The 15,426-nt window shown below is 37.0% G+C and overlaps 4 protein-coding genes across 4 annotated transcripts; 3 read left to right on the forward strand and 1 right to left on the reverse strand.

The window, feature by feature from the left end:
• On the forward strand, nt 719–1,793 carry LOC104741544. The gene is made up of 4 exons (XM_010462428.2): nt 719–936; nt 1,048–1,267; nt 1,362–1,407; nt 1,494–1,793. Exons 1-4 carry the CDS (start codon nt 810–812, stop codon nt 1,575–1,577), a joined length of 477 nt encoding a protein of 158 aa, XP_010460730.1. The 5' UTR covers nt 719–809; the 3' UTR covers nt 1,578–1,793.
• On the reverse strand, nt 1,844–4,186 carry LOC104741545. The gene is made up of 4 exons (XM_010462430.2): nt 3,900–4,186; nt 3,087–3,676; nt 2,903–3,001; nt 1,844–2,116 (listed from the first exon to the last, which is right to left on the reverse strand). The coding sequence occupies exons 1-3, from the start codon at nt 4,006–4,008 to the stop codon at nt 2,909–2,911; spliced, it is 792 nt and encodes a 263-aa protein (XP_010460732.1). The 5' UTR covers nt 4,009–4,186; the 3' UTR covers nt 1,844–2,116; nt 2,903–2,908.
• LOC104743608 lies at nt 6,325–6,912 on the forward strand. The gene has a single exon (XM_010464669.1). It carries the CDS (start codon nt 6,325–6,327, stop codon nt 6,910–6,912), a length of 588 nt encoding a protein of 195 aa, XP_010462971.1.
• On the forward strand, nt 14,309–15,426 carry LOC104741546. Its single transcript, XM_010462431.2, has one exon. It carries the CDS (start codon nt 14,560–14,562, stop codon nt 14,974–14,976), a length of 417 nt encoding a protein of 138 aa, XP_010460733.1. The 5' UTR covers nt 14,309–14,559; the 3' UTR covers nt 14,977–15,426.

Here is a 15,426-nt window from a genome sequence, read left to right on the forward strand (position 1 = left end):
TGCCATTCGATTCGGTTTTCTTAGAGTATCTAATCAAATTGGTCGAAAGAAGAATGGACGGAGATACGGAAAAGGCTTTGTTAATGTCGATCTCTAGTGCAAGATGCTCTTTACATTGTTCTTTGCAACAACAAGAACAGAGTACTCAACAATTGTTTGTGTTTTAGAGTTTCTTTAGAGAAGAGAGATTTTTTTGTAAAGATTCAGATATTTCAATACTATTATACATGACAAAAGTTACCACTACTGTTTGAACCAACATCAACAAAAATCCACAATTGGGCAAAGTGTTCACATAAGGAACTGAATCTGTGGATGAGAGAAAACAAAAAAGTTTAATTTTTTTAGCTTTGCGTAAAATGTTGGATATTTCATAAAAGTACTAACTCGAAATTCTGAAATTCTTCTAAAATCATTGAGAATTGTTTAAGAATAAATACCATGTCCCAACCGGATAAAAAGCAAAATAAGGAGACAAAAAAAAACTGCTAAAGAATCTAACTTTTGTCTTCTTTAAGAACATCTTAAAAAACTCTTGAAAATTGGAAAATACTTTCTTTAAGTACAAAGAACAAAGCCAAGAATCTTTGGGTTTAGTAAAAACTGCCTTAAACTTGAAGATATGAACTTTACAACTCTCTAATCAGCCTTTCTTGTATTACCAGCAGCCTTAACAAGAAAAGAACAATACCAGTTAGTATATAAAGTAGCTTGATTATGCCTCATTCCAAATAAGAACAAAACTTAATTTCCCTCATTCTTCTTTCTTCTCTCTTCCTTCCCGCTTTCGTTGTTTTCCAAAAGGCGAAATGGCGGGTGAGCAAATGAAACCTGTTGCCTCTGGACTTCTTGTGTTGAACTTCTGCATGTATGTGATCGTTCTAGGCATTGGAGGATGGGCCATGAACCGAGCCATCGACCATGGATTTGAAGTCGGTAAGAACTAAGTTACAAGCCGAATTTGTATGCTTTTGGCACAAACTATTTGTTCTTGTTGTTCTTGAGCTTCTAACATTTCGGGTTCTTTTGAAAAACAAATATGAGCAGGCCCTAATTTAAATCTTCCAGCACATTTCTCCCCAATTTATTTCCCGATGGGAAACGCAGCGACAGGATTCTTTGTGATATTTGCGTTGCTGGCGGGAGTGGTTGGGGCGGCTTCAACAATCTCAGGGCTTAGCCACATTCGATCTTGGACCGTGGGAAGCTTACCAGCTGCAGCCACTGCTGCAACTATTGCCTGGACCCTCACAGTCCTTGCCATGGGGTAATATAAATTTAGAAAACCTCTCTTGTTTCACAAGCAATCGCATCATCTTTTAAGACATCGATGGTAAGACTAAACATTCTTTCTTCCACAGATTCGCTTGGAAAGAAATCGAGCTTCAAGGGAGAAACGCCAAACTGGTGAGACTTCTCTCTATTCTAGAATCTCATAGACTCAGTTTAGGAAATCTCAGAATTATTGACTTCATGTGTCTTCTTCTCTGTAGAGAACCATGGAGGCGTTCTTGATCATACTCTCAGTCACACAGCTTGTTTACATTGCCGCGGTTCACGGCGTGAAGAGACCTTAAGGGATCATGATGGGCTTTTGGGTTTCTTTTCTTCCGTTCGTGTCAATCATCCGAAACTTGGGATTGAGTGTGTGCGAGTATTTGTATTTGTGTGTGTGATTTTTAAATTCATAGGAAGCTTAAGATGAATTCATGCATTCTTTATGTACAAAAGGATCAGAGCTTGTTTTGTGTGTGTCACTTTGTGTTCATGGAATAAATTCAAACTTTGAGGCTTGGTTTCGGTCAAACCTCTTAAACACATCTAATGAACTACAGAAGGAAGATAGTAGAAATAGAACTATATTTAGTCTCATGAATCTAAAACCGATTTAATGAACAAAAGAAGACTGTATATCAAATAAATAAAAAATAAAAAATTTAACCCTATCAAGGATGTTTGGTCTTGTTCTCGTATGTTGCTAGCCGCCCACATTTATTATCTATCAAAGACATGATGTACAGAGAAGAGTGTACGGACCGCAAATCCTGTTTTTAGGTTGTCTTTTAAGCTTTGGCTGTCAAGCGCATTTCACCTTTTTATGTATCCTCCTGCTCTTCTGCAGCAAAATGCAGAGAAGACACGTTCATGAGACAGGTTTAACATAATATATAGATAATTTTGTTAAATATTCATACAAGAACAACAAAAGGATTTGATCCCTGATGAAGAATGGAGAGAAACTAAAAGAATATGGTCCTTTTACTTGTGGGAAGATGTTAATAGATGAGTTTAGGCTAACTGCTATTTAGGAATGATTTTTTGGCAACCCAAATAAACAACATCAAGGTAGCTCATAGCAATCAAGACTTGCAAACAAGAAAAGTGAGAGAAGCTAAACTTGAGGAAATCTATATTATTACATAAACGCAATCAAAGTTTCGAAGAACAGAAACATGTGCTAGATACAATTATGCATCAGAACATGAATTTCAGATTCCAGCGAGACTATATTGTTGTTGTAGCTCAACCAAAATTGCTCGTTGTTAAATCTTCAAGCATGAGTTATGTCGTTAGATAACTACATTGATTCTAACCAGTTTCAGTGAATACTATAGATGAACATGCCTCTCAGTAAACGTTTTAAAGTGGATAAACTGATTGAAACTCTAAGCTAAACAATCTACTCAAGAGCCATTCACAATCCAAGAATCTAACTCCATGAACCCTCTTATTATACAATATAATTTTTTACAGACTTAAGTGAAGTAGTTCAGTGATATATTATAGGAGTTCAAGGAAACCATCGAAGGAATTCACAAATTGCAGGCCATGGGAGTTGTTAGTAATTAGGAGCCTCAACCAAATAAAGTATATCTACCAAGAATCATAAACCAAGACTAACCTGTGTTTATCTATCAGATCCTGTCATAGCATCAAACAACCCGCAGCAGCTTAGCCATGAAGTCCTTCGGACAACTGGTGGACCAGGCAGCAAAAGACACTGCATACATCAAGAAGATTCAGCCAACTGAAAAGAAACGAAAAAACACATGTATATGATGCAAAAAGGAGAACGGAGATGCTACCTTTTCCTCAGAGGATACTGGAACTTCAGAGTTTCTTACGCTCTCAACTTTTTTGCTAGTTTCAGCAGCAGATCTTGGAAGAGTAACCACCACTTTACTATTATTGTTTTCCAGTCCCGGAGATGGAAGACACTCTCCGTTTTTCTCAGACTTCTTTTTGACCAAGCTTGAGGTATCATCAACATGCTCACTCTTTTCAGAGGTCACTGCTTTGGAGAGAGGAACAACCACCACAGGTTTGACAGACTCAACAACGGGAGTGATTTCCGTAACTGGATTACCACAAGCTACATGTTTGGCTGTGTTTTCAGAAGAGGAATTGGTTGATTCCCCAACAACACTTTTCTGGTAATCAGTAACTCTTTCAACCGCAACAGCATTGTCACTTCTTTTGGGTCCAAGTCCCTGAGTAACATCTCCATCTCCAGATATCTCCTTAGCAGCACCTTTCACCATACCAGAAGAGGATAGAGCAGCAGCAGGTGAATCTTTTTCCCCAAATTCTTCATTTCCTTGAGAACCACCAGGGGAAGAACTCAAACTGCTATCATCACTTCCCCTCCCATCTTGGCTTCCATGTTCATCATTCCCTGAGAAACGTTTTTTTGTTTAATCAAAAGATCAAACAACAAATCACACCAATACCACTAGAGTGATACGAGCCAAATCAAAACAGATCTCTCCCTATACATTTAACCATGAATTCTATACTAAAAATTTCTTCAACACAATCATCATCTATCGACCTTAGCAACAACGAATCGTAAAGAAAAAAAACGAAAACGAAGCGGGTGGTGAGGCTAAGAAATGTACCATTGAAACCCTTATGGTTGGTAGTACTAGTAGTAGCTCCACCAATCGCTCCTTGTTGCTGCTGCTGCTTCTTCTTCAAGGCCTTTCTCTTCTTCGCACCGGACGGCATGATTCGATTCGGGAATTAATCGACGAACTCTTCGCCGGCGAAAAATGAAACTGCTTTTTTCTTTCTTCACTTCAAATTTCAAAATTTTGTCTTCTTTCTCCTCCAGTGTGTGTGAGTTGGTTGGTGTGTGTGTGGACTGCGTTCTCCTTTTTGTCTCTATGTTGGGGCTAAACCAGAGAATCTCCCACAGATGAAAGAGATAAGGAAGTCTTTTTTATTTATTTATTTGATTCCTCTTTTTCAAAAAAAAAAATTAATTCAACTTGCCTTAATTAAAAGTTTATTTATTCAACAACAATACATTTCCATTTTTTAATCAATTTCACCATTAGAAGTTACTCGTTTTAAGATGTGATTTTCTAAATCCATATAAAATTGTAAATAATGAAAATTAAAACATATTGATTTTGAAATAATATATTTTATCCTTGGATTTAAATTCTTCTATTTTACATTTTTAAGTTCATTCAAATCTATTTAAAACATAATATGGATTTTAAAATCCAAAAACAAATCATTAAATAAATAACATGGGATTTTAACAAGTATTTGTAAATTATATAATCATTATCATATAATTTTGATAAGTATTTTTAAAATCAATGACTAAATAACACATGAATTTTTGTTTGAATTTCCAAATATATTAAAATCATAGAACCAATAACCCCATCTTAGAAGATTATACAATGATTACAACAAAGTCATTGTTATTGATTTTCACTATTTTAGGATCATACAAAACTAAATTTGGTGTGGGTTTTTGGTTTAAAATTTTAACAAATTTGGGTTATTGCATTCAGACTTTTCTAATATTATTAAAAGTTTTGTATTATTCAATTAAAACAAATGAATCTATAATGTTAATGAATTCAATTATTATGTTATTGGTTCATGATTTTAGACACTTTATTTACAAAAAAAATCATGAAAATTATCACAAAAATATAGGAATTGTTTGGAGCACTTTACAAGACTTTAGAAAACTAATCAACAAAACTCTCTAGCAATTTTTAACAATCTTTCACTTATTCACTTTTAATGATTTTGTTGAACTCTTCAAAAATCTTTATAAATTAGAATTCAATAACACATTGATATGGGTTTTCTTGTGAGTCTATTCCGCGTGCATCTAAGGACTCTCATAAATTCATTTCAAACCCCTCCACTCAACCTCTCAAGGACCAGGGTTGGAGGACCCCTCATCATTAATCCATGTCGAGCATTTTTTGGAATGTTCGCGGATTCAACAAAATGTCTAAATATTTTGTATTGCGTGACTGGATTAAAAAGGGTAGTTTTCAGATTGGTAGTTTGTTAGAAACAAGGGTAAAGGAAAATCGAGTAAAGAGTATTGTAGGATCAGTGTTGTCAGGTTGGTCCTACCTTTCAAATTATACGTTTAACTGCCGGGGACGAATTTGGGTGGTTTGGGATCTCAATGTTCGTCTCACTCTGTGTTTTACAAGTGGTCAAATGGTTACCTGTTCGATCTTAATGGATGGCGCAACACAAGAGTTTTTTGTTTTTTTTTTGTGTATGCGGCCAACGCTGTAGAGGAGTGAAAACTCTTGTGGGAGGATCTGAAATCTCACCAGGACTCACCCATGTTTAGAAATAAACCATAGATGGTGGTTGGCGATTTTAATGAGATACTGAAAGTTGAGGAACACTCTCTTCATGATGTGCATCCTGCGGTGATGCCGGAACTGAGAGATTTTCAAGAGATGCTTGAAGATGCATCTATTGACATAAGTGTTGTACTAAAACAAAAGTAGTACAAGATGTGGATCAGCAGGATTAAACCAAAGAGAAAATCTATTAAAGCGGTTAAGAGAAGTCACATGAAGCAAGAAGAAGTTTCCGGAAGAGTAAAGACTTTCTTGTTATAAGGATAAAAGGAAGTTTTACAAAGAAAGATTGTTAATTTCCTAAACTATAAAGAAAAAGGAAATTAACAATTCTAATTAGATTTGGGAATTAGTCTATTGTGTGGCTAAGTCCAATTAGTATAAATAGGGGAGGTTGGGTCTTGAGAAAGATCAGCACTTCATAGATTGAGAGATCCTAACATTGAATCTTAAGCTTAGAGAAAGAATAGCTTGAAGATTCAAAGAAGGCTAAGAGCTTAATAGGATTAGAAAATAAAGTTAAGGAGAAACCTTGTAAGAACTTATTTTCTAATAAAAGAGAGTTATTTGAATTTCTGTTCGATATTCTGTGTTAAAGATCCAAACCGTTTAGCTCTTACGTTTTCAATTGGTATCAGAGCTTACACTTGTAAGGATTTAGTACGGGTGAGATCCTGTGGAAAGGATGGAGAGCTACGGTGATCTTCTGAACACCAACAAGGTCATTCTGGACGATGGAAACTATGGTTTTTGGAAATCAAGGATGAAGTCCATAATTGGTGGGATAGATCGACTTGCCTGGAAGGCTGTTCTTGAGAAGTGGGAAGAACCAACAATCAAGGATGAAAAGGGTTCAGGGATAGCTAAGCCGGAGGAGGATTGGACTGAAGACGAGATGAAAAAGTCGAAATACAACTCTCGGGCTCTCACAGCTATTCACTGCAGTGTAGGAAGAAAGCAATTTGAATTGATTCAAGGATGTGAGACAGTGAAAGAAGCATGGGACATTCTTCAAGTTCAATATGAGGGCACGACAAAGGTTCATAGTTCCAGAAAAGACATGTTGGTATCTCGATTTGAGAACTTAAGAATGGAAGAGCATGAATCAATTTCTGACTTTAGTTCTAAAATTAGCACTTTGGCTCAGGAAGCGGTAACCTTGGGAAAGAAATATAAAGATCAGAAATTGGTTAAAAAGTTTCTTCGATGCCTACCTACAAAGTTTATGGCCTACAAGACTGCTTTATGTGAGTCAACAACGTTGAAGATTTAAGTTTTGCAGAATTAGTAGGAATGCTACAAGCTCATGAGATTGAGTTAGGAGGAGTCAAAAGTACTAAAGGTGTTGCTTTAGCAGTCTGTGAGACCAAAGACAAGATAGAAGATGATGACCCAGTTAGCTTATTGGTTCGCAGATTTGATCGTGTACTCAAGAGAGTAGAACAAGGTCAAGGACAGAAAAAGCTCACACCATATAAAAAGACTGGGGAATAGAGCAAATTCACAAGAAAAGCAGAGATGCAGTGTCATGAATGCAAGGGTTATGGACACTTTATTCGGGAATGTCCTACAGTCAAAAGAAGAGAAAACAAATGTTTTGTATGCAAAGGTTTAGGACACACTCAGGAAGAATGTGTAAGTCGTAAGGAGAAGTCTTTGATAAGCATGGATGAAAACACTGAGGAAGACAGTGAAGAAGAAATTCTGAATTTTGTGGCTTATCTAGGCATTACAGAGTTTGTAGATGGGGAAAAAATTTCAGACTCTGAAGGATAAAACAAAGAAGAATTGATAGAAAGTTACAATGAGGTTCGAAGTACTCTCATTAACCTTGGAAAGGAGAATCAAGAATTAGTAAAGGAGAAGGAACGTCTTACTAATTTAGTTAAAACACTCCAAGATGAGTTAGAGTCTGAGAAGAAGCTTAGTCAAGAAAGTGTGTTATTGATCAAAGAAAAACTTAATCTTGCTAATAGATGTGAAGAACTAAAGAGCAACTTAGATACAGAAAAAGAAAAATCTGCAAAATTGCAAACTGAGCTTGAGATGCAACATAAGAAGATTCACATGTTTGCTGGGACGAAGCAATTAGATGAAATTCTAAGCTATGGAAGGACAGAGAAGACTCATAAAGGCTTAGGATTTGATGGTCGAACATCTGGTAATACAAGTGAAACCAAATTTGTGTCAGGAGGACTGAATACTCCACCAGCAGATGCAGGAAAAGGTCAACAAGTTAGGACTAGTGGATGTTATTACTGTGGGAAGTATGGGCACATAAAAATTTTCTGCTATAAGTATTGGGAAAAGGTTCAGAGACTCAAGCATCAAGGCAGATTTTTCTGGAATGAATTTCGTAAACAGATTTGGATAAAGAAGTCTGACCTATATCAAACTGTATCAAAGGAAGTTACGAAGTTCACCTCAGGTGTAAATTTTAGATGCAATATGGCATTGATTACAGAAGAACCAGATAACGGTAGTCCTTGGTACTTTGATAGTGGCTGTTCTCGTCATATGACAGGCACACACAATTACTTACAAGATTTTCGAAGAATCAGAGGTGGTAAAGTTACTTTTGGAGATGGAGGTCATGGAGATATTCAAGGAAAAGGGAGAACAGATGACACCACTCTACCTAAGCTAATGAATGTATACTTAGTTCAAGGATTAAAGGCAAATTTAATAGGTGTGAGCCATCTATGTGACGAGGGGTTAACAGTATCATTCACCAAAGTTGACTGCAAAGCTACTGATGAGGAGAAGAAGGTAGTTCTAAGAGGGAATCGATCTGGAAACAATTGTTATATGTGGAATGGCAACTCAGATGTTTGTTATTCAGCAAAAGATGATCTTAATTTGTGGCATCAAAGGCTTGTGCATATGAATGTCAGAAACTTATCTACGCTGGTCAATAATGAGATAGTACGAGGAGTTCCTCGCATCAAAGGAGTTGATCGAATGGTATGTGGACCGTGTAATCAAGGAAAGCAAGTAAAGATTCAACACAAGAAAGTTCCTGATATACAATCCAAGGATGTTCTGGATTTAGTTCACATGGATTTAATGGGGCCTATGCAAACAGAGAGTTTGGCAGGAAAAAAATATGCTTTTGTATTAGTAGATAATTATTCAAGATACACATGGGTTCGGTTTATTCGTGAGAAGTCAGATAACATGGAGAGCTTCAGGATTTGGGCTTTGCAACTCATAAACGAAAAGGGATGTATCAAAAGGATATGAAGTGATCATGGTGGGGAGTTCCAAAATGAAGTAATGAAGGTGTTTTGCGAGAATCATGGTATCTCACATCAGTTTTCTGCTCCCAGGACACCTCAACAAAATGGAGTAGTTGAGAGAAAGAATAGAACATTGCAAGAAATGGCTCGAGCAATGATCCATGGAAATCATGTGTCGCAAAGATTCTGGGCAGAAGCATTAAACACAAATTGTTACATCATAAATCGAGTATATGTGAGGAAGAACTCGACCAAGACACCTTATGAGCTTTGGAAAGGAAAAATTCTGAATCTGAGTTATTTCCATGTATTTGGGTGCAAATGTTACATCTTGAAAGATTATCTTGGAAAATTTGATTCCAAAAGTGATGAAGGAATTTTCCTGGGTTACTCAGAGAGTAGTACAGCTTTCAGAATCTACAACAAGAGGTTAGGGACCATAGTCAAATCAGTCAATGTGGTCTTTGATGATTACTCATTTAACCAATGGACAGGATGTGAGTCTGACAGTGAATCAGAGGAGCTGACTATAAATGAACCAGAAGAAGTGGAAGCTATCAAAACTGAAGAAAAGGTGAGAAACAGTCAAGAACCATTGTTGCAAATTCATAAAAATCACTCAGCATCAGATGTTATAGGAGATCTCAAAGAATGTATGAAAACCAGAGGAATTAAGATTGATTTCAAGAAAATGGAGAGCAATTTTGCTAGCTGGGAAAAAGTCCACTTTGAGTGTTTCGTCTCATTCTTTGAACCTAAGAATCATAATGAGGCTCTAGATGATCGTGGATTATAGCAATGGAAGATGAGTTAGAGCAGTTTGAGCGAAATGAGGTATGGGAGCTAGTTCCTCGACCTAACAATGTAAATGTGATAGGAATAAAATGGATTTTCAAGAATAAAACTGATGAGAATGGGACAGTGGTTCGAAACAAGGCTAGATTGGTGGCTCAAGGATATACACAGATTGAAGGAATTGATTTTGAGGAAACATTTGCGCTAGTAGCAAGACTTGAATCAATAAGGTTCTTTTTAGGAATGGCATGTATCATGAACTTTAAAGTGTTTCAAATGGATGTAAAGAGTGCCTTCTTAAATGGGATTTTACAAGAGGAAGTATATGTGGAACAGCCTAAAGGTTTTGAATATTCAAGAAATCCAGATTATGTGTATAGTCTGAAGAAAGCTTTGTATGGTTTGAAACAAGCTCCAAGGACATGGTATTAAAGGCTGACAAACTTTCTGTTGCAGCAAGGTTATGAACGAGGGAATGTAGACAAGACTTTGTTTATATTAACCATAGACCAAAACATCATGGTGTTACAAATCTATGTGGATGATATCATTTTTGGAAGCACATCGCAAGATTTGGTGAATAAGTTTGTGAAGAATATGTCTCAAGAGTTTGAAATGAGTCTTGTTGGACAATTGAAGTATTTTCTGGGATTGCAGATCACTCAAACAGATGAAGGGATATTTGTGTCACAAAGTACTTATGCAAGGAAGTTACTGACAAAGTTTAAGCTGGAAAAGTGCAAAGAAGCAGTCATTCCAATGAGTACGTCAAAGAAGTTAACAAGAGATGAGAAAGGCCAAAATGTTGATGTGACTTTGTATAGAGGAATGATCGGAAGTTTGTTATACTTGACAGCTAGCAGACCTGATTTATGCTATAGTGTAGGAGTTTGTGTCAGATATCAAGCAAAACCTAAGCAATCTCATTTAGAAGCTGTGAAAAGGATTATTAAGTATGTCAAGGGAACACTCGATCTCGGTCTTTGGATGTCAAAAGGGTCGAATTCAAGTTTAGTGGGATATTGTGATGCAGACTATGCTGGAAGTCTGGATGATCGAAAGAGTACAAGTGGAGGTTGTTTCTTTTTGGGAAATAACTTAATCTCTTGGTTAGGTAAGAAACAGAATTCTGCATCATTATCAACAGCTGAGTCAGAATATATTGCTATGGGAAATTGTTGTACTCAATTACTTTGGATGAAGCAAATGTCTGCAGATTATAGTATGGACTCAGGAATTCTTCAAGTTTTGTGTGACAACAAAAGTGCAATTGATCTCTCAAAAAATCCTGTGCAGCATTCAAGAACAAAGCATATTGATGTAAGGCATCATTTTATTAGAGAGCTTGTGGAAAACAAGCAAGTCCAGATTGATCATTTATCCACTGAGGTGCAGTTGGCTGATCTGTTCACTAAAGCTTTAGATTTTCAGAGATTTGTGATGTTGAGGATTCTAATTGGTGTTTGTACAATATGAGTGTATACTCGTGGTACAAGAACTGGTTCAGGAGTTGTTGAAAGTTATTTTGAGAAACTGGATCAGTTGTGTGTTTATGGTTTAAAAGGTTATGGGCTTGGGCTGAATAAAGGAAGGGTTTTTGTTTTTATAAAAAAAAGAGAAGAAGGATTCGCGGTTAGAAGAAGAAGAGTCTCGGAAAAAAAAAAACCTAAGGAGCAAAGGGAGAACAACGAAGATTTTGAGAGAAGAAGCTTCGAATCACAACAATGGTGACCGCAACTCGCAGAGGGAAGATTAACAGGAGAGGTGGATCTGAAAAGCGAACGGATGGTGACAAAAATAGACCACATTTGATTGATGAAGAAATCGAGGAGGTTGAGCATGCACAGGTTCTGGTTCCGTATTCGGAGGACTTGTCTTCGGCGGAGAAGACCCAAGGTCAGAATGACGAATTGTTTGGAACTGCATGTAATGTCGATCTGGGTGAATCCGAAGAAACGAAGTCAGATGAACCGGCGGTTGAGAGTTCGATTGATCAAGTTCACAAATCTAAAAAGGGAAAAGAACCAGAACTTTCGGGTGATGAAATTGATCATATTGAAGTATCGGTTCAAGAACAGGTGGAGCAAATGGCTAGGAAGAAGCGAGTGCACAAAAATCTTGGTCTTACGCCACCGAAGAAAACAAGGAAAACAGGGGAATCGAGTTCAACTCGCACGAAGTCAAAGTTTGATCCAAAGATTTTCACTTCGGGTTCGGCTCAAACAAGGTATAAATCTTTTAAATTTAGGAAGTTTACGAAGGAACGTCTTGTAGATCTTGATGCGAAAGATGAATGGGGATATCTTGATTTGATTAAGAAAATGGGAATTTCTGCTAGCGTTGAAGGTTTGGCTTCTTATGTGAAGGAGGTTATTGCTGAGTTTTATGCTAATTTACCTGAAAAGCTTCAGCTGATGGTATAGAAGTATTGGTTCGTGGTCACACTTATGATTTTTCTCCAGCTGTCATTAACCGGGTTTTTGATCAGCCACCTTTGTCTGAAGCAGAGACACAAGCTGTTGCAGCTGTTGAATTACTTAGTCTTGAAAAGATTGCTGAAACTTTGAGTGGGGAAGATAATATTTCGTGGGATGAGATGAATCCAAGGGATCTACCAGCTGCATTTGGGGCTTTGTTCAACATTTCAGGTTATAATTGGATACCATCATCTCATAGGAATCATGTGTCTGAGCAGCGGGCTAGACTTGTTTACAAAATCTTCAAAGGGATTCGATTTGATTTTGGGAGAATGGTGTATGATCAGGTGATTGAGTTGACTAAAGTTAAGAAGAATGATTCTCGGTGGTTAGTGTTTCCTAGGACCATCTTTAAGGTTCTTATGTATCAGAAGAAGATAGAGACAATTCAGTCTGAAGTCTTTGACACACCTGTAGCTTATCGGAAAGATGTTCGCACTGGAAAGGCTTATGCTACTAAGTTTCCTGAGTGTCCCAATTTTTATGTTCCACTGGTATCGTCTGAATCACCTCCTGCTGCATCTCCTGGTCAGAATTATATTGATGTTGAGCTTGGGAGCATTCGTATGCCATTAGTAGGACGGAATGATCCGGAGTTGGTCTATGGAGCACTGCTTGATACAGCTCGTGTGCTACAAAATCTTTTTGGAGTTGTGTATCGATTGACTCAGAATCATCCCATGTCAAAGATGATTTGATTGGTTTTTAACATGTATACTCTTCAAGCAGGGGGAGAAGGATCAGTTTATGGGGGAGTGTCACGTTTGCGGGGGAGCATCAAGTTAGAATGTTTTCTGGTTTTAGCATCAAGTCAGAATATTCGACTAATTTTAGTTCTTTTTGGATGTTTCAATTCTAAAACATTTTGCAGTTTGGTTTGATTGTCTTTTCGGATGCTCTTGCGATTGTTAAGTTTTCAGACTCTTGAAAAAGATTATGTGATAAGTTTAAATTGCTGGAATTGTTGATCTTGGTTGCTTGAAGATGCATAAGGTTAAAAAGGGGGAGATTGAAGATGCATCTATTGACATAAGTGTTGTACTAAAACAAAAGTAGTACAAGATGTGGATCAGCAGGATTAAACCAAAGAGGAAATCTATTAAAGCGGTTAAGAGAAGTCACATGAAGCAAGAAGAAGTTTCCGGAAGAGTAAAGACTTTCTTGTTATAAGGATAAAAGGAAGTTTTACAAAGAAAGATTGTTAATTTCCTAAACTATAAAGAAAAAAGAAATTAACAATTCTAATTAGATTTGGGAATCAGCCTATTGTGTGGCTAAGTTCAATTAGTATAAATAGGGGAGGCTGGATCTTGAGAAAGATCAGCACTTCATAGATTGAGAGATCCTAGCATTGAATCTTAAACTTAGAGAAAGAATAGCTTGAAGATTCAAAGAAGGCTAAGAGCTTAATAGGATTAGAAAATAGAGTCAAGGAGAAACCTTGTAAGAACTTATTTTCTAATAAAAGAGAGTTATTTGAATTTCTGTTCGATATTCTGTGTTAAAAATCCAAACTGTTTAGCTCTTACGTTTTCAATGGTGCAGTATTGTTCTTTCATCGATATACAGTTTCACGGTCCTTTATACACTTGGTATAATAAGCTGAGACAATGGCCTTATTTGCAAGAAGTTAGACAGAGTTCTAGTAAATGATTCTTGGACCATTGAGTATCAACAGTCCTACAGTGTTTTAGAGACTAGTGACTGTTCTGATCATCTAAGATGTCGAATTAAGATTGGTGCTGACACGATTCGACCGCGTAAGCCTTTCAAGTTCACAAACGCCGTAGTGCACGATATGGATTTTCTTGTTGACTAATCTCTTTTTTACTTTTTTTTTTCTTTTTATTATTATTGAATTTCACTATTTTACCAATACGTACGAACATAAATTACCGCCTTGTGTTACTGTGAAGTGATTACCGTATTGGCCAGGCCCACCTTTGTTACTGCTGTTACTCTGGCGAGTTTTACCACCATTGTAGAACCAATGGTTTCAATATAAAAATCCGAGTCAATGCATTAAGCCAACGATAAAATAAAAAATAGTAGACATTGTCCATTTTTTAAAATATATTTGTCAACTACAAATTAAATATCCTATTTTTGATGGTTTAAATTTTAGTTTATAAAACACTAATGTACAGATGATATACAATTAAGAATGTAAGCACTTTTTAAGTAAGAGGACTTTGTCAGTAGTGTAGAGAGAAGACAAAAAGCCTCTGTGAAGATCATCATAATCATGGCTTACCACAAACTTAAGCCAAGTACTCAAAAACGTGAAACCCACCTGCCAAGAATCCAAAATCAAGGCTACAAAAGAGAACCCCACCTGAGGGAGGCAGAGAGCAACACATGCCCTGTTCAGAACTTTGCTTTCGCTTAAAAACATAGCAATAACACAAGATGAGAGCCACGGGATCACTAGTTACGTTTAATCAGAAGATAATGCGGCGTTGCAAGAACCTCCTGATCAGAATCACCAAGAGCTGTCCCAGACGCCATTACCGGCATTTGAAACTCGAGAAAGATTCTTCTTCTTCTTCCTCATCATCATCATCATCTGGGAAGAAAGCCACAAAAGTGTTGGCTTCATTCTTCCTCTCTTTCCAGAAGAAGAAGCAGAAGAAGGAAAAAATGAAGCGACTTAACGAACTCAGGAGTTTCTCGGATGCCGTCAGTGATAGGAAGGCATCAAACACTACTGAATCAAGAACGAAAGTATTCCCATCTAATCTCACGCCGTCTTGGCTCTGTCAAGGTCAAGAAGTCTCACAAGGCCATGATCCACCTAGAGACAGCACAAGCGCATTCCTTCCATGACTCAAGAAGTCCAAAATAACGCACGAGTATCATACGCTTTCAATTTGATTACATGGATGTTGTAGTAGGATATCTCATTGTCGTGGTTGTTAACACTAAGACCCTATTCTGACTGCCTCAGGATGTATTATGAATGCAAATTAAATTCTTTGCAGTGCAAGATTCTAATAAGATTGAAGTGTGATTCAAAAAATCTAATCGGAAAAAACTTTGTATTAGAATCAGAAATGATGATAGTTCAAGAGTACCACTACCAAGCAACTTTCTCCAAACGGAAGAGAAGATAGACACCAAATAATTTTATACATCTATCCTACAAAGCACGGACCAATGGCTTCATTCCCTAACCCAAACCCTGGGTGGAGGGTGGGGGATAACACATCTCAACTCACCGGTTCCAACCAGGTGAATGTCCTTGGATCAGTTCTTGGCAACATCTCATTTCTCAAA

The sequence above is a fragment of the Camelina sativa genome, chromosome 14 (assembly GCF_000633955.1).
Source record: "Camelina sativa cultivar DH55 chromosome 14, Cs, whole genome shotgun sequence".
In the NCBI taxonomy this organism is placed as follows: Eukaryota; Viridiplantae; Streptophyta; class Magnoliopsida; order Brassicales; family Brassicaceae; genus Camelina; species Camelina sativa.